The 17,959-nt window shown below is 40.3% G+C and overlaps 1 protein-coding gene across 1 annotated transcript in view; it reads left to right on the plus strand.

Annotated features, from left to right (window-relative positions):
* Positions 1–17,959, plus strand: part of fbxl17 (F-box and leucine-rich repeat protein 17) — a 245,833-nt gene that overhangs the window by 5,191 nt on the left and 222,683 nt on the right. Inside the window, exon 6 of the mRNA XM_034234925.1 lies at positions 167–298. Coding sequence (XP_034090816.1) covers positions 167–298 — 132 coding nt within the window. The remainder of the gene's footprint in view (positions 1–166; positions 299–17,959) is intronic.

Consider the following 17,959-nt stretch of genomic DNA (forward strand, 5'->3'; position numbering starts at 1 on the left):
AGAAAATGCAAACTTCCCTTTTCAATGTCTGCTTGTGATACACCCGCCTCATATGCTCTGTTTACTCTTACGTAAAAATGAAGTAATACTCCAATAAAGTGATTCAGGTGAAGATGTGTTATTTAATTTGAAATATTCTCAATAATGTGACCTTTTTGGCCTTCAGCTTGGAGAGCACTGCAGTGAGCTGAAGGACATCCACCTTGGTCAGTGCTACAGTATCACGAATGAGGGCATGGTGGCCTTGGCTAAAGGTTGCCCTAAACTGCAGAGACTCTACCTGCAAGAGAACAAACTGGTGAGTCCCACACATTCAGTTTCATATGCGTGCTTTTTCTCCCTGCTTGCCTCGTGGTTTCTGCTCTTACAGGAGCCACATCGTCTGTGTCAAGATGAAGTCGGCAATTATTTAATATGGTCTCTTGGAAAGCTATGGTCTCAGCAATGACTCGGATATATGTGTTTGCTGAATATAACTTGATATAAGAGCTATATATATTCATTCATTCACATTCCTATGCTATAGTAGCTACTAGGGATGGGTACCGATCCCCGGTTTTATTAAACGGGCCCCGGGGCTGAATTATTAAAGACCGTGGTACCGTTAAGCTCCGACGTTAGCGGTCTTTTTATCGGTACTGGAGACATGTAAAAAAATATATGTCGTGTATTATTGCTACACAAACATTATATTGCAGTTTTAGTGTCGCCAACTCCGTTTCTAATACGCAAAAAGACTGCAAAATGCTTCTATGATTATTTTTTGTATTTTCGATCTTTCTCTCCCGCCTGCTTGCGAGGGGGCGGGGCAGTTTACACACACACACACACACACACACACACACACACACACACACACACACACACACACACACACACACACACACACACGGTATCGTTAAAACCTTAACGATACCCATCCCTAGTAGCTACTATGATCAGTGGTTGTTATAATATTGTCAGAGCCCTATCTCTTGCATGCCTTACTGTTTGATACAGCGATGTGTCATTCACAAGTACAGCCTGAAAATGTGGCTTCTTACAATTGATGCATTGCCAGCCTGATGTTCACTAGGCAATATCTACATTTTCATACAGATTTATTATTTTCCATTAGGATTTCTCTTTTTTATGATGACCTTCTTAGAATTTGAAGGTCCTTAGGGAAGTTGCAGTTTAATAAGAGGATGATGTTCTCTTACTAAACACTGTAAAATGTATTAATGCTTGAATATATTTGGTACATATCAACACCACCCACATGTTTATCTATAAGAAAAGATGTGGATGCAGACATGTGTTTGCTGACTAATGCTTTAATGCTGAGTAATGACTGATCTTATTATTATCACAGCTGGTGTTGTTTATACATCATGAGCATGAGAACTGCCTTTTCACTTTCCCCCAACATATTTCTTTAAAAAAAGAGCAGTTAGAAAGTGACATGCTACTTTAATCTACCACTTGATGTCACTGTTTTCCACATTTCTAAAAACAGCCTGCCAGTTTGTAGATAGTTGTGCTCAACTCCTCTGAATCATGATCAAATGTTACTTTATTTGTCATGAAGTTTAATTATGATACATAAAGTGAACATTAATAGTCATTTGGCATGTCTGCTTCTATTTCCTTTTTATTTAGATCTTCCTTTCCTTTATTGCTCCTGCACTTTTCCCTGCTAATGTGTCTTTGCTGTCCATGAGTAATTATGACCTTGATAAATTAGTCCGCATTAAGTTGTTAACAATAGCTCAGTTTGTTAAAACCCCATTCATCAACTCAACAGTGTCTGAAATGAGTGATTACCACTATGTGAGAGATTAATATTGCCGCTGATAACATTCAGCGCAGCACTATCCATTTCAGACAGTCATTTTTCAAGCGAGGGATCGTTGCAGTTATTTTAGCTTCCTCTCATTAGGGTGCAGAGAAGTGGGCTGAGCTTAGATGGGAATTCTCATCTGTAGGCACTCTGGTAGCTTGGCCTAAAATTGTCATTACGTTTGGCAGGATTTAAGACAACCCAAAACTTACCTTTCTTTTGTTACACTGGCCATTTATTTTCTGTGACAGCTTCAAATCTAAGGTTACATCCTCCTTTTTCTCAGGAGAAAAACAAACCATTTGTTTTGCCTTGTGGATAATGACAGACTTGTAATGAGTTTGGCTGAATGTTTTGGCCCTGTTAGATCCAGAAATGTGCACAAAAGCTGGAATATTTGGGTTCATATCTTGCTTTTTTTTGATGTGTAATAGTTATAACAATTTTGTATCGCATATGAAAAATGTAGAAGGTGACAACCATTTGTACTTTAAGGATTCTATTTCATTCTGGGTCTGCTGTTTATAGACCAACTAAAAGGGTTTGATGCAGCATGGAAACGGCTCTTACTGAAAGGTTTATGCAAAGAACCAAAGCTTGAACACTCCTGGGATCATTGTGTGCGTTGAACCTTTGTTCATGAGTTGATCCAGGATTGAGATGGGCTTTTTGGTTTTTAGTGTGCTATAAATTGCATAGTCATGGGACATGTTAAAGAGCTCGTCTCCTCTCCTCTCGCCTCCTCTCGTCTCCTCTCCTCTCGTCTCCTCTCGTCTCCTCTCGTCTCGTCTCGTCTCCTCTCGTCTCCTCTCGTCTCTCTCCTCTCGTCTCGTCTCCTCTCCTCTCCTCTCCTCTCCTCTCCTCTCCTCTCCTCTCCTCTCCTCTCCTCTCCTCTCCTCTCCTCTCCTGGCTTGTTTTTGTGGTATAAGGAATCCTGTCCCAGTCTCTCCTAATCAACCACAGATGAGGATGAGCCTTTCACTCACTGCGATCTGCTCTATCTTTCTCCTCCTCCAAAATTGAATAATTGAATTGCTGCAGGATGTTTCTTGTGTGGTCTTTTGGCTCGGCCTCTGCCTTTTTCTTTGTCATGTGCACACCCACATACATTTTTTCTTCCCTACTGGCCTCCTTGTTGTTGTGGTTTGAGTTCCTTGCTGGAGGGTCCTTCTCTGTATTAAGACCTTATCCAGCTCTGTGGATTGTTAAACTTCTCTTTTTTTTTTTGGGGGGTGGGGGCAACATCTTGAATAAGCTTTTGAAGCCTTAAGGAATCGTCGCACCGACATTGTTGGTAGTAACTAAGCTAATGTTGCTCTGTTTGTTTGGCAGTGAGTGAACAGTTGATGAAGGTTAAGGAGACTTTTGAAACAGATGGCTGTTGAAAGTTGCCAATGAAATGCTGAGAATGTCTGCAGGAGTGACTAGTGTGTCTCCAAATGTAGTTTCCAGGGGACAATCTTTCATTGCTTGTTAGCTGGGGGCCAAATCAGCCCAGGGCTACAGATAACCCTAGGCTAAGAGTGTGTTTTGTGCAAAGCAGGTCGACTTTAGCGTCTCTGAGCCAATGCTCTTTTTGACATCTACCTGCATTCTTTATTGGCGATCATCCAGTATTTATGCCAGAGCTGGTTATATTGCTCCAGTTGCCTTTCAATGCTTGTTTTCATCTTCCGAAGTGTTTTTTCCTCTCTCCCACATTCATATTCTGTGCTCTTCCAACACCTCGAAGGGCAAAGGCTCTGAGAATAGCAAATTCCCCTTATCCTCATCTCACTTCAATTTGCCGTAGGGGGGAGAGGCAACCCTGAAAGTTTAACTCTGAGTTCTGTCAGTTTTATAGACCAACTGGTGGACGAGCTGTTCTCTGAGAAAACCTCTTGTCACCCATCCCTCCATGTCGGTAACGCTGCTCCGATGTTCCTTTCAATTAAACACATCGCAATCTGCAAACATTTTTGCTAGGGAAGCACTTTTTCTACTCTCTTTTCCCCTTTCACTCGTAAAAAACCTTTATCTTCTCTCTTGTCTTGTCAAAATCATAGTGTGTGCACTTAATTTCCCTGCATGTGATGGGAATATTCCTCCACTGGCTCATCTCAAAGAAATTGTGTCTGCCTACACACCCTCTCTCTGCCCTTCTCTCATTCTCACCCACGCACACACACACAGGCTCTGATTATTTACAGTTTTAATTAGTCCAAAATGTGGAAATGTAAATGGGATTGGAGATGACCTAACATAGATTACCATGTGCCCTCAATGTAGGTGTAATTACCACTCTGCATGTAGAATCAGATGCTTCTCTGCCGTGCTTTCACCACGTCCCTCATGAAACACTGGAAAAGATGAACTGTCAGAGTGAATGGTGTTTTCTTGGGCATGGTCAGTGAAAAAGTCTCATCTCCAATTCTGATTGGCTGTCAGTATGGCTTGTCAGTGGTCAGGTTTTTCTGGCAGAGAGAATGGCAGCGAGGCTCACCGGTCCCATCAAACATAATCACAGATGTAATTGTATATTGACATTAGCAGATTTAATTAGCCGGATTAGAAAGACAAAGGAAGTGATAATGATGGCTGTCAGTTATTATGGGATAGACCCTTTGACATAAACCAACACACACAATATAACACACACGTGCCTTGTTAAAAAGGTGGAATAACACACACATGGGAACTGATAAATTGAATGGCTGCCAGCTGCACGGGAATGTCCTCTGGAAACTTTGATCGTGTATTTGACTGTAATTAGAGATAAATAGAACCCCACACACACACACACACACACACACACACACACACACACACACACACACACACACACACACACACACACACACACACACACACATGAATTGTCAATCTCTTCTTAATAATCTCCTCAATCCCTTCCAGTCTTCATGGTCAGTTGTTTGACTTTTCAGGATGTTGAATGTCAGATATTGTGTGTTGTATTTAGTCATTTTACCCGCTAATGGCACAGGATGATGTCGGTCAGACTGGAAAAAGCTCTGCTCCCATCTAGAAATTCCTTGCTAGTAAGTCATCACAAAGTCTCTTTAGTTTTTACTGTACGTATTTTTTATTTTGCTTGCTTTGTCTGTCTTTACCCAGAGTTTGGAGGTAGCCATATCTAGGCATTGTCAACATTTCATATTTTTTAAAGTATATATTTTTTCCTTTTTCCATTTCCTATCTTTCATCCCTTCCTTTTACCTTATCTTTTTGCCTTTAGGTGTTCACTGCCTATTTCTGAATATGCTCTTTTTTAAATATTCTTTATAAATTGTAACATTTATTCACATTATTCTAGTTGTGGATACTGTCGTGGTGAAAGAAACATTTGTGTGAAAGGTTGGTAAGGCTGATGGCACTTTCTGTTGAGCTGAAACGACAAACACATTTATTAAAATAAAACTATTCTGCAATCATTTTGGAAATTAATTAACTGCCTTAAAGCACCCTGTGTAGTTTTTGAACACTAGTAGCTCCTTTTTCATGCTCTCTTGGCCACAACCACTCATCATTTAAAATATTTAAAGAATTGACTTGGCAAATGTTTTAGGAGTTAGGAAATGGCCTCAAGGATAAACACAATGTGTTTTTAGTGAGTAGCACTGAGTGTAAACTGAACCTTTAAGTCATCTTTTACTAACAATAAACTATGCCACTGTTGAACTCGACAGATCCTTTTGGCACTGAAATACGGCATTTGACCAAACAGAAATCTCTACCATCAGAAAAAGCAAGTATGTTTACTTCTTGAGTGTTGGCCAGACAATCTGTTTGAATATTTCACCTTTGGGTTTGGGGAAGTGATGTGAGCATTCAATTATGCTTCTGTTCTGACCTTTTATAGGTCAAAAAATGACATCAGTTGTTAGTCACAGCCTTGTCTAACAAACTGTGTCTAACTCATTAAAGCAAAGACATGGAGTTCATTTGTTAAGCAATAAACTAAGTGAAGAGTTATACTCCTAAACTTTTGTTTTCAGCAGTTCCACTGCTTACATTCTCAGTATGTAGTCTAAGCAAGCAGCACATTCCTCTCTCCTATATCCTCCTCTTCGTTGCTCTTTTGAAGTGCCTCCGTATCGATCTGTGTCCCCAAAAAGCTGCTGTTTGTGAAAGTGTGTGTGTGGTTGCTAATCGTCCTTTGCCTGAAGAGTAATACGATCCATTAATGAGCTCTGACTTTAAGTTGGACAGCCGGCTGCACTCAGACACAGACATCGTCGATATGTTCCCTCTGCCGTTTGCCCAAGAACAAAACAAGTTTTAAAGGGAAGAAAGTAAAGGCACTTTGTAAATGTGAGCCTGTGAAGTGTTCCTCCAAAGCCATACTTCACATTGCTCCAATGTTTTCTTTTCAACATTAGTTACTAGGGATGTAACGATACCAAAAACTCACGGTACGATAATATCGCGATAACAAGTCCACGGTACGGTATTTATCGCGACATTGCATAATAAAGAATTTTTTTTTTCAATAACATTTTTTTTTACTCGGAAAATGTTTCTTTATTACATAATACATCTGATTTGTACAGCATTTTAGTAGGATAGCAGTATTTTAAAGTGTCAAAAACAAAGTGACTGTAACAGACTGGAACAAGAAAACCAGTGTACAAAGTAAGCATTTTCTTTGCGCCACTGCATCTCACAAATAATAATAAGGACATTTAATAATCTGACCCTGCAATAAAATAAATCAAGTTTCACTTTAGTTTTTCAAGTAACTCAACTCAAACTCACTAGTCACTCACTCAGCATCATCAGACAGGTTTTTAGGAATATGAGAATGTCCACATTTCCAGGTATTTATAAGCTGGGATGTTTGGGCATTTACAATATCCCGTGCTCTGGAAAAAACTCTCTCGCTTGGTACTGATGTTGCTGGGACAGCAGTGGTCGCGTTAATCGAATATATTATTTATCAATGACGGAAAAATCTGAAAGCAGTCTGTCATTTTGACAGATTAGAACAACCTCGGAACAGCGCCAACGTTTCCCCGCAGCGAGGCTCTGGTGTTATGCCGTGTTATGCATGCCCTCCAAAAGGAAATGATATAGTTTCCAAACCGTACTTTGCCGTACAGATCAACACATGTCTGGGAGGTTTTGCTTTACGCTGTGTGCGCTCCCGCGAGGTGCATGTTACCGAACAACTGGTGATATTCTATAACGGTATAGGCAGGTGTATCAGGGGCGTGGCCTTTGTCGAATAACCAGGAAATACACATTTCGATCGCTTCTTCTGTCGTTTACATACATTTTTTGTTATATTTGGCTCCATAGGAACACTTTGATGCACTTTCAGTACCAGTGTGTGAGGTTGTGGTTGCGATGCCGATATGCGGACGCGTACAGCGAGGACTACAAAAAGACACACGAGGTGACTGGGGATGTGTGTTCAAAACATTGCAAGCTTGAATTAATAATTTAAACCATTTATTGTTGCCAGACTTATTACTGAATATCATGCTTAATGTGATACCAAGTCCATCTGAGACCTGTGTACACCTTCAGACAGCCTGCAAGTGAAGCACACATTGTTTACTCACAGTTTGAAAGCAGCGTGGAGAAGTCTTCAGCTGTGGAGAGCTCCGCCCAGGATAAACTGTGATACGACTTCTGTGGCTTGTTCTTGTTGTCAGTTTTATATTTGTATCATTATTAATATGATGTCGAGTTGATTTAAGACCCGTTTATACTTTCATACCATCTGTTAGTAAAACATACAGTCTGTGTGAGTTGTTTACACGCAGCGTGGAGAGCTGTGGTAAACAGTGATCCGCTCAGATTAAACTGTGATACGACTTCTGTGGCTATCAACCGGCGATCATGTTTAATATTAAAGACTACACACATTGATCCCTTATCAAAATGGTATTCTGCACTTTGCCGCACTTATCCAGATCAGATGTGATGACTGTTTACTTGGTTAAATTTCGATACAGCGACACCCAATGACGAGGGTACTCACATAGGCTACGTTGAGAACTAGAAACACATATATTCATACTTTTTCACAGTTAACATGTTTTAATTTCTAACTTAACGTTTATGCATTTATCTATGTGGTCTTTGTTCTCATGTGTTTTATCTATTTCTGTGTAACTTGGTAATATTAATATGAATTCCTTGTTATTGTTGTATTTCCATGACAGGTGATGATTATAGCTACTACATAACGAAACACATGGCCTGATTTGCATATGTGAACTTAATGTGTGCACTAGAATACATAATACGTAAAATGACCACTTATCACAACGTAATGTAGGCTCGCAGGCTGATAAACTCTCGGTGGGTCTTAATGATGCTCAGTCAGTATACTATTTCAAAGCAAATGCCTATGACTATAATATTTATATTATATGGCTTAAAGTGTACATACATTTGCTCACATTATAAAAGATGGTCGGGTTGAATTGCTCTGACTCTTTTAACAATGTTAATGTGAGAAAAATAACCTGTGATGATATAATACATCGTATTGATCCGTGGCTCACTCATAACGCGCATAGCACGAGGGATTGTTGCTATTGGGACTCGGGTTTGAGTCCAGCATGAACTTTTTAGTTATTTTCATGTCGATGGACACTGAATAATATTTTTGAATAGAGGATTCATAATATTGTTTGCCTAGAACAAAATTAACGATCAAGCAGCATTTTAAATTCTAAATATCCCTGCAAATGTAGCAATGACATTTCTGCTTCTATCTTTGCAAAACGAGTAAACAGTCAAATTTGATCTGGATAAGTGCGGCAAAGTGCAGAATACCGTTTTGATAAGGGATACATGTGTGTAGTCTTTAATATTAAACATGATCGCTGGTTGATAGCATGGTTGATAGCCACAGAACTCGTATCAAAGTTTAATCTGAGCGGATCACTGTTTACCACAGCTCTCCACGCTGCGTTGGAGATGGGTGTAAACAACTCACACAGACTGTATGTTTTACTAACAGATGGTATGAAAGTATAAACGGGTCTTAAATCAACTCGACATCATATTAATAATGATACAAATATAAAACTGACAACAAGAACAAGCCACAGAAGTCGTATCACAGTTTATCCTGGGCGGAGCTCTCCACAGCTGAAGACTTCTCCACGCTGCTTTCAAACTGTGAGTAAACAATGTGTGCTTCACTTGCAGGCTGTCTGAAGGTGTACACAGGTCTCAGATGGACTTGGTATCACATTAAGCATGATATTCAGTAATAAGTCTGGCAACAATAAATGGTTTAAATTATTTATTCAAGCGTGCAATGTTTTGAACACACATCCCCAGTCACCTCGTGTGTCTTTTTGTAGTCCTCGCTGTTCGCGTCCGCATATCGGCATCGCAACCACAACCTCACACACTGGTACTGAAAGTGCATCAAAGTGTTCCTATGGAGCCAAATATACCAAAAGATGTATGTAAATGACAGAAGAAGCGATCGAAATGTGTATTTCCTGGTTGTTCGACAAAGGCCACGCCCCTGATACATCTGCCTATACCGTTATAGAATATCACCAGTTGTTCGGCCCACATCTTGTTCGGTAACACATGCACGCACACACGGCATAACGCCGCCCCCCCCCCCCCCCGTTGACAGTTCACGAGCGTGCTCTCTTGTGAACAGTTCAGACCCGACGGGTAATAAGGGTATATGACGGACATTTTACGATCCTGTCTGTCCTAATGACGGACAGCGAAAAAAACAATACCGTTTTTGCCAAGAAGGTGAGGCTTATTGACAGGGCGAGATATAATACTGTTGGTACTTGTCAATGTCTCTAGGTGTGTAAATGTATTATGTAGCACTGTAAATACGATGTCCTTTTGTGTTCTGTTGTTTTATGTTCATGTTGTAACCTACTTGCTGCCATGTTGGACAGGTCTCTCTTGAAAAAGAGATCGATGATCTCAATGGGACCACCTGGTTAAATAAAGGTTTAAAACAAAAAAAAGTGTTTTTAAAAAATAAATATTTTTTGGAAAATTAATTTAAAAAAAAAATTGCGGTAGATTTTGTCAGTCTCACGACGGTATTGGGACGTTTATTTACCGCGATATTCGGTATATCGTTACATCCCTATTAGTTACCCTAGGAAATATTCCACATCGACATGAGGCAGTTTCTCCTGACTCCATCAATAACAAAGGTGAAATTACTTTTTGAAAGAAAAAGATCTTGGAGTGGCAGGATGCTCACTTGGATCAGTGGCTCATATAAAAGTATTTAGAAAGTCAAGTGAATGTCGATGGGACAGCCACTATACAGCTGGCTTTATTGTTGGTCTACAATTTTGACAGCTCTTTGGTCTTGGCCATAGTGGAGTTTGGAGTGTGACTGTTTGAGGTTGTGGACAGGTGTCTTTTATACTGATAACGAGTTCAAACAAGTGCCATTAATACAGTTAACGAGTGGAGGACAGAGGAGGCTCTTAAAGAAGAAGCTACAGGTCTGTGAGAGCCAGAAATCTTGTTTGTTTGTAGGTGACCAAATACTATTTTACCGAGGAATTTACCAATTCATTCATTAAAAATCCAACAATGTGATTTCCTGGATTATTTCCCCCCATTCTGTCTCTCATAGTTGAAGCGAAAATTACAGGCCTCTCTCATCTTTTTAAGTGGGAGAACTTGCACAATAGGTGGCTGACTAAATACTTTTTTGCCCCACTGTATACCTCTTTGTTTGCTATTAGTGTCCTCTAAGACTGGCATTCACAGTACAATCTACATGCTACCACTGGCTCAGATAATGAAAAACAACAAAATAAGTTACCATAGCTATGCAGATGACACACACATTTACGTAACAATTTCACCAGGAGACTATGCTCCAATTCAAACACTGAGTAAGTGCATTGAACAAATCAATGACTGGATGTGTCAGAACTTTCTCCAATTAAACAAAGATAACACTGAGGTAATGGTTTTTGGAGCCAAGTCAGAACGTATAAAAGTTAGCGCTGAGCTTCAGTCTGCAATGTTCAAAACAACAGATAAAGCCAGAAATCTAGGTGTAGTCATGGACTCTGACCTGAGTTTCAACAGTCACATTAAAACAGTTACTAAATCAGCCTACTATCACCTAAAGAATATATCTAGGATTAAAAGACTAATGTCACAGCAGGATTTGGAAAAACTTGTCCATGCTTTTATCTTCAGTAGACTCGACTACTGTAATGGTGTCTTCACAGGTCTCACTAAAAAATCTATTAGGAAGCTGCAGCTGATTCAGAACGCCGCTGCTCGAGTCCTCACTAACACTAAGAAAGTGGATCACATCACTCCTGTTCTGAAGTCTTTACACTGGCTTCCTGTGTGTCAAAGAATAGATTTCAAAATACTGCTGCTGGTTTATAAAGCACTGAATGGTTTAGGCCCAAATTACATTTCTGATCTCCTGCTAAATTATGAACCATCCAGATCTCTCAGGTCTTCAGGGACTGGTCAGCTTTCTGTCCCCAGAGTCAGAACTAAACATGGTAAAGCGTTCATGCTCCAAATATCTGGAACAAACTCCCAGAAACCTGCAGGTCCGCTGCAACTCTGACTACTTTTAAATCCAGGCTGAAGACTTTTCTTTTTGTCGCTGCTTTTAATTGAACTATTCATATCTTAGACTGCACTGTAACTTTTATCCATGTATTTTTTCTTTTAATGTTTATTTTATTAGCTTTTCTTTTTAATGACTGATTTTAAATGCCATTTTCTTAATGTCTTTCATTTTTTGTAAAGCACTTTGAATTGCCTTGTGTTGAAAAGTGCTATATAAATAAACTTGCCTTGCCTTGCCTTACAAGTATGAAGATGGATCAGGGAAGTGAGGGTTTTGGAGTGGAATTGTTTAACAGTTATACAGTATAGCCTGGGGAACTGGTTAGTAGTGGTTATACACAAAACACACTTGAATTAATCGTAGCGGCTGTATATTAAATTACAGTTGGTCCTGGTGGTATGGTGTCTATGTTTTTATGTATGCAAGCCATCAAAGGTAAACTCTTTTGTGTTAGATCAGAGAATATTGATAATGTTTCACACCATTGTATGCAGTGGTATTTAAATGTAGTTTATTATAACTTGTTCATATAATATTTCATATTATTTTGGCCTTTTTTTGGATAAAGAACCACATTTAATGTGTTGACTGTAAAAACTCATCTATAGCATAGATTAATACTTTGACTTTTAAGATTTTCCTTTCTGTATTAGATTGTTTTTTGGGTGCGGTTTATTTTCCTTTGTGATTTGGTTAAACTTGCCTTAAATTGCACAAATCATATACTTGAATTTAAAGGTCCCCTATTATACTGTTTTTCATCTATATATTATAGGTCTCAGATATATACAACACATGTCTCTGAAGTGTTTGGCTCCAAATACCAAACAGATCATTGTAGCATCCCATAATCCCCTCTGTTTCAGCTCTGTTTCCAAAGTGCTGATACTTTAGATGAAAAATAAGGAGCCACTCCCCACGCCCCTCTGATGCGGCTTTCACACCAGCGCTTTTCCCTTTCTAGCTCCGAGCTAGAGCTTTTCTGGTTCAGCTCCGGTTTCCCTTTTCTGCTCCCGCTCTGTTCACACCGCCCAGCACCCGACTGGTGCTGCCGCTGCTGCGTCATGACGTCACCGTTTACATCGCTGATTTGCTCCCCAACGGCATTACGGTGCTCACAACAACAACGGGGAACTGCGTCGGGTCGATGATCGTGTTGCTTTTAATCACACGAAGCCAGATTAAATTAAATAACGACTTCTCCAACCTTATGCTTTTCTCCAGAGTGCCGTGGTTCATTGTTTATTAATGTGTTTCTGCGGCATTTACCGACCGCTGCAGTGTTGGCTGCTCTTCCACGGGAGTTTATTCTCCTCCGTTAGCTCCCGGTTAGCTCACACTGCTGCGGCCGCTCTAAAGTATTCACTGTCCGACTCACACAAGCAGCTGATACATATCCCCAGTTCCCCTTAGCCTAAGTCAGGGGTGCCCAACCAGTCGATCGCGGGGAGATTCTCAGTCGATTGCGAGATGTGTCTAAAAATAGAAGAACAATATTCAGTTTTATCGTTAATGTCCTATAACATAATCTTCCTGTGCCAGAATAATGCACTTGAACGCATCAAAGCTTTCTGATTGGCCGGCGTGAACCCATGTGTCGGGGCGTGGCTGGTGGGCAGTGGGCACTAGTTCGCTGACGTTGTCCATGTCAACAGGAGTGACAGTCCGCACACACACAAGACCGCAATTATGGCAGAAGCAAAAAAGCCCAAAATATATAATTTTCACTCCGAGTGGGAGGATGATTATTTTTGTATCTATTCCAATTCAAGGTCCATCTGTCTCATCTGCAATGCGAGCGTGGCTTTATTGAAGAAGGGTAATTTAGGAGCGGCATTTCAAAAACAGTGCACAAACGCTACGAGATGGAATTCCCTCCTAATTCTGCCCTACGCTCCCAAAAGGGAGGGGCCTGAAAGGACAGCTAAATGCACAGCAGTCCATTTCCACCAGGCTCAACAACAAGAGCAAGGCTGCTACCATAGCATCTTATCATGTCAGTCACGTTCTTGCGAAACACATGAAGTCTTTCAAAGACGGCGAAGTTGTGAAAGAAGCATTCCTGGAGGCTGCTGACGCGCTTTTGGGGGACAGTAAAAATAACAGTAGCATTTCAACAGGTTTTTGATATAATAAAAACTCAAGTAAGATACCGTTATTAATCAGCTGTAAGTTTTAGTTTGTTTGAACTTAGTCATTATAATTATTGTACAAAATGGTATAAGAATGCAAACATTAAGATCTGTTCTGTTTAAATTGATTATAGTCTATTATCAATTCAGGTTAAGAAGCTAGTGTTGCTTGCATCCTAAAGGCATTATTTTATGAAGTATTAATCGTACAAAGGTCAGTTTTATACAAGTAGAAGTGTGTATTTACCTGGTAGTAGGCTGTCAGTAATGGCTACGTCTCTCTATTTGGCCTGGTAGATCTCGGCAGACTGGCAACTTTAAAAGTAGCTCTCGGTTCAAAAAAGGTTGGGCACCCCTGGCCTAAGTGAATGTGTGTCAGTCTGAATTGACGCTGTTTGGTATCACAACGCTGTTATGAAAGTTTCTCTGGTATAAAATGAGTGATGTTAGCATAGCAACCGAAGCTAAACTGACTACTTGCTATACTTGTGGCATAAACCGTTTTCTACAGGCACATTTTACCGGCGTATTTTTAGTATGATTCTACTTGTGATAGTCGGACACGACAACCTGTGCAGCCCATGTATTGATTCCATCCGATAGCTGCTATAATATAAAACAACACGTCTGCCTCTCTCCACAATGATCATAACCAGGGGTGCACATAACTGTTTTGCCCTGGTTCTCAAAGGAGCACCTGGAGATGTTACTTGGTGCTCATCCTTAAAATGAAATAAACCGTAACTTTTGAGGGGGTCTTGACTTTATTTGCCAGACACACGGCACTGAACACACAGAGGTGAACACAGAACACACATGCAGAGGTGAACACAGAACACACATGCAGAGGTGAACACAAGACAACATTAGCATGACCAGTAATCCTACAAGCTGTCGTCACTACGCTCCTGACTGTTCTCCTCTCTGTTCTCCTCACTGTTCTCCTGACTGTTCTCCTCACTGTCTTCCTCTCTGTCAGACATGGTACTGTAGCTGATGATGTAGGCCTACTACTTTCTCTCTGGTTGAGTCTGCGATTAGCTGCTGGTTTTGGGTCGAAAGTCTCTGTTGTCATCTTAGACAAGTGGATGTAATCAAATAAGTATGTGAACACAACAAATAACCTACCATAGCCAATAACAAATTAATGTAACTTGTTTTATTTGTGTTGTTCATTCATATCTTATTTTACCTTAACATTTATTTATTTATGCATTTTTTTAATCTCCAGTTTTAAAGGATATTTTTGGTTACTGTCCTATAGTATACATTGGAATGATTTCAAACCTGTTTATCCCAATAATTATAAAGGAGTGCCTTGGAAATATGTGTTTACATAAATTGTGACCAAACCGTTTGAACTTAGACTAAAGTGAACTATCTAAACACTCAGAGTACTTACCTCACTGAGCTGTAGTTATCAGAGAGGACTCTCCCTCCACATTATTGTAGAAACATCTTCTTCTTATATCCGTTAGAGCAGCTAGCACCAGATTCTAATAACAACAGCGCCGGTACCGGTGCACCCTCCCTCTCTCCCACGCTCACTCGCACTTTGGCTGTGAGCTGCGGGCGCCAGATAAGCCAACATCCCCCATTTTCATCACTTACAGCGCCCATCGTACAGGGCAAATGCAACGTGTAACCGGGGTGAAAAGGGTGTTACATTTACTCAATTATGAATGTTGTTACATCAAGTTCGAAAATTAGGATGAGCACCAACGGTCAAAATGTTTTTTTCCCTCCCAGAGCTGCCAGCAGCGCCTCCCCAGATCTGGCGCCCCAGGCGAACATCTATAACGCCAGAGCTACGGGCCGGCTCTGAGTTCATATCATAGGTTCATATGCAACTCGCAAATATATTTCTCTCTCTCTCTCTTTTCTCTCTCCTCTCTTTTCTCTTCTCCCTTCTCTCTCTTCTCTCTCTCAATGTTGGTACGCAAATGCGCCTTTTTTCAAATGACACGGTGCTCTTTTTTTGGCGGAAGTGCGCATGCACACCAGTTATGTGCAGCCCTGATCATAACAGTGAACGGATGGTCAAAGTAAGGTACAAATAAACAGAATCACACGAAGCCTGGTTAGTGTTGCCTGACTTTATAAAGTGTGTTTATAAGCACTACTGCTTGTAGGCAGGCATGACAGTCGACCCATGTTCAGGGGAGGTGGGTTTAGTTTCCTGCACGCCTCGACGTAAGAGAGACGTAAGCGACGCCACCTCTTAGCTCCGAAGCTCTTGCCTCTAGACCGACCATTTTTTGGAGCTGGAAGTGAACCCGATTCCGGAGCTAAGAGCCGGCGCCGCTGCGGTGTGAACAGGAAAAACCGGCGCTTTTCAGGCTCCAGCTCCGAGCCGGAGCTGAAAAAGCGCTGGTGTGAAAGGGGCATGAGAGAGATTTGGTTAAAAAGAACACCATGGTGCTCTAGGAGGAGATTCAGGTGATAAGGTGGGGGGGGGGTTACCTTGGTTGGTGATTAGCTAATGGTTACACAAGCCAAAACATCGTTATGACATCATAAAGTGGCCAAAATCTGATCAGCTCATTTTCAGACAGGTTTTTATATAAATGGATCAGGACAAAAAGAGAGAGGATCTTTTTTCCTGAAACTTTCAGAATCTTTTTACACAGAGGGGACACATGTGTATGTATAAAATACATGGAGAAGTGGATTTTGTATAATAGGTGACCTTTAAGTCAAGTCAAGTAACTATTATGACCTTATAAATTAAAGAGATTGCACTTAGGCCTTGAATCAGTGCTCTTTTTTTACAACATGTACACCACACTGGATATGAGTTCAGTGCTCTTGGTTGATGTGCTTAGTTTCCCCTGCAGAGGGTGTAGCAGGACTGGATAAGTGAAGTTATTAACTGACTGGCGAGCAAACTGGCAGCCGAATGCAGAGTGCTTCTTATACTTAGACAGCACATAATATATAACGTTTTTAGGATGTTAATAAATATTTGAGCAACACCATTTTTTCCTTAACTGTGTTTTTTACTCTGTGGTTTATATGTCTGCTACAAGTTATTGGAACAATTATTCACAAGAAGTCCTTTTTAAAGTCAGTTTGATTTGGATGTAATGATGCTCTCTAACCTGTTGATGCTATGGCTCTAATATTTGTGCTCTGGTGGGTTTCTGTTGGCATCTTTCATGTCTTTTCACTGGCATATCATTTATATAAACATTTGAATACCTTAAGAAAGCAAGCACATTCTCAGACTTTCCGAATGGCTTTTGCAGAGGTAGTATTTAATCTTTTAGTACTGTAGATATTGTAGCAGCACTCGTCTCTATGACGTTATCAAGCACTTGCCCGCAGCTACTAGATTACCGGGAAAAGCTCTGAAGAATGTTAATGTGAATGTGACTTCCATTTCTATTGCTTTTCTGTTCATTGCTTACTCTGGCTGAGCACAGGGAGAGACGGCGGCCTGAGACTTTTTTCCAACCTTTCTTACCGGGTGGCTGTGGTACATGCTGTGCAAAATGAATCCTGCCTTATGGCTAACAACTCAGTTATATTTTATAAGGAGACCGCTATCTCTTTAAAGCAAACACGTGTACTATTTGTTGGTTCCTGTTAGGATTTGATGCTTTGAGGTCATCAAGGCAAGGCAAGTTTATTTATATAGCACTTTTCAACACCAGGCAATTCAAGGTGCTTTACAAAAATGAAAGACATTCAGACAAAGGCATTTAAAAACAGTCATTAAAAAGAAAAGATAATAAAAGAAACATTAAAAGCAAAAATACGTGAATAAAAAGTACATGAATAAAAAGTTACAGTGCAGTTTAAGATATGAATAGTTCACACATAAGTTCCACTTTACTGATGAACACAACAGCTCAGTTTCAATTAAAAGCAGCGGCAAAAAGAAAAGTCTTCAGCCTGGATTTAAAAGTAGTCAGAGTTGCAGCGGACCTGCAGGTTTCTGGGAGTTTGTTCCAGATATTTGGAGCATAATAACTGAACGCTGCTTTACCATGTTTAGTTCTGACTCTGGGGACAGAAAGCTGACCAGTCCCTGAAGACCTGAGAGATCTGGATGGTTCATAATTTAGCAGGAGGTCAGAAATGTATTTTGGGCCTAAACCATTCAGTGCTTTATAAACCAGCAGCAGTATTTTGAAATCTATTCTTTGACACACAGGAAGCCAGTGTAAAGACTTCAGAACAGGAGTGATGTGATCCACTTTCTTAGTGTTAGTGAGGACTCGAGCAGCAGCGTTCTGAATTAGCTGCAGCTTTCTAATTAACATAATGACTTTGGGTTTGGACTTTTTGTTACGTGAAACAAGCAATTTGAATACTTGGCTTAATAAGAAAAATCTAATAAGAAAGATAGGGCTGATGATTTAATAATTTGAGGTCCATTGTCAAGCAGGAATGTTAAACTATTGGTCCTTTTCTTGGTGTTACGCTTTAGCA

This window comes from Gymnodraco acuticeps, unplaced genomic scaffold, assembly GCF_902827175.1.
Source record: "Gymnodraco acuticeps unplaced genomic scaffold, fGymAcu1.1, whole genome shotgun sequence".
In the NCBI taxonomy this organism is placed as follows: domain Eukaryota; kingdom Metazoa; phylum Chordata; class Actinopteri; order Perciformes; family Bathydraconidae; genus Gymnodraco; species Gymnodraco acuticeps.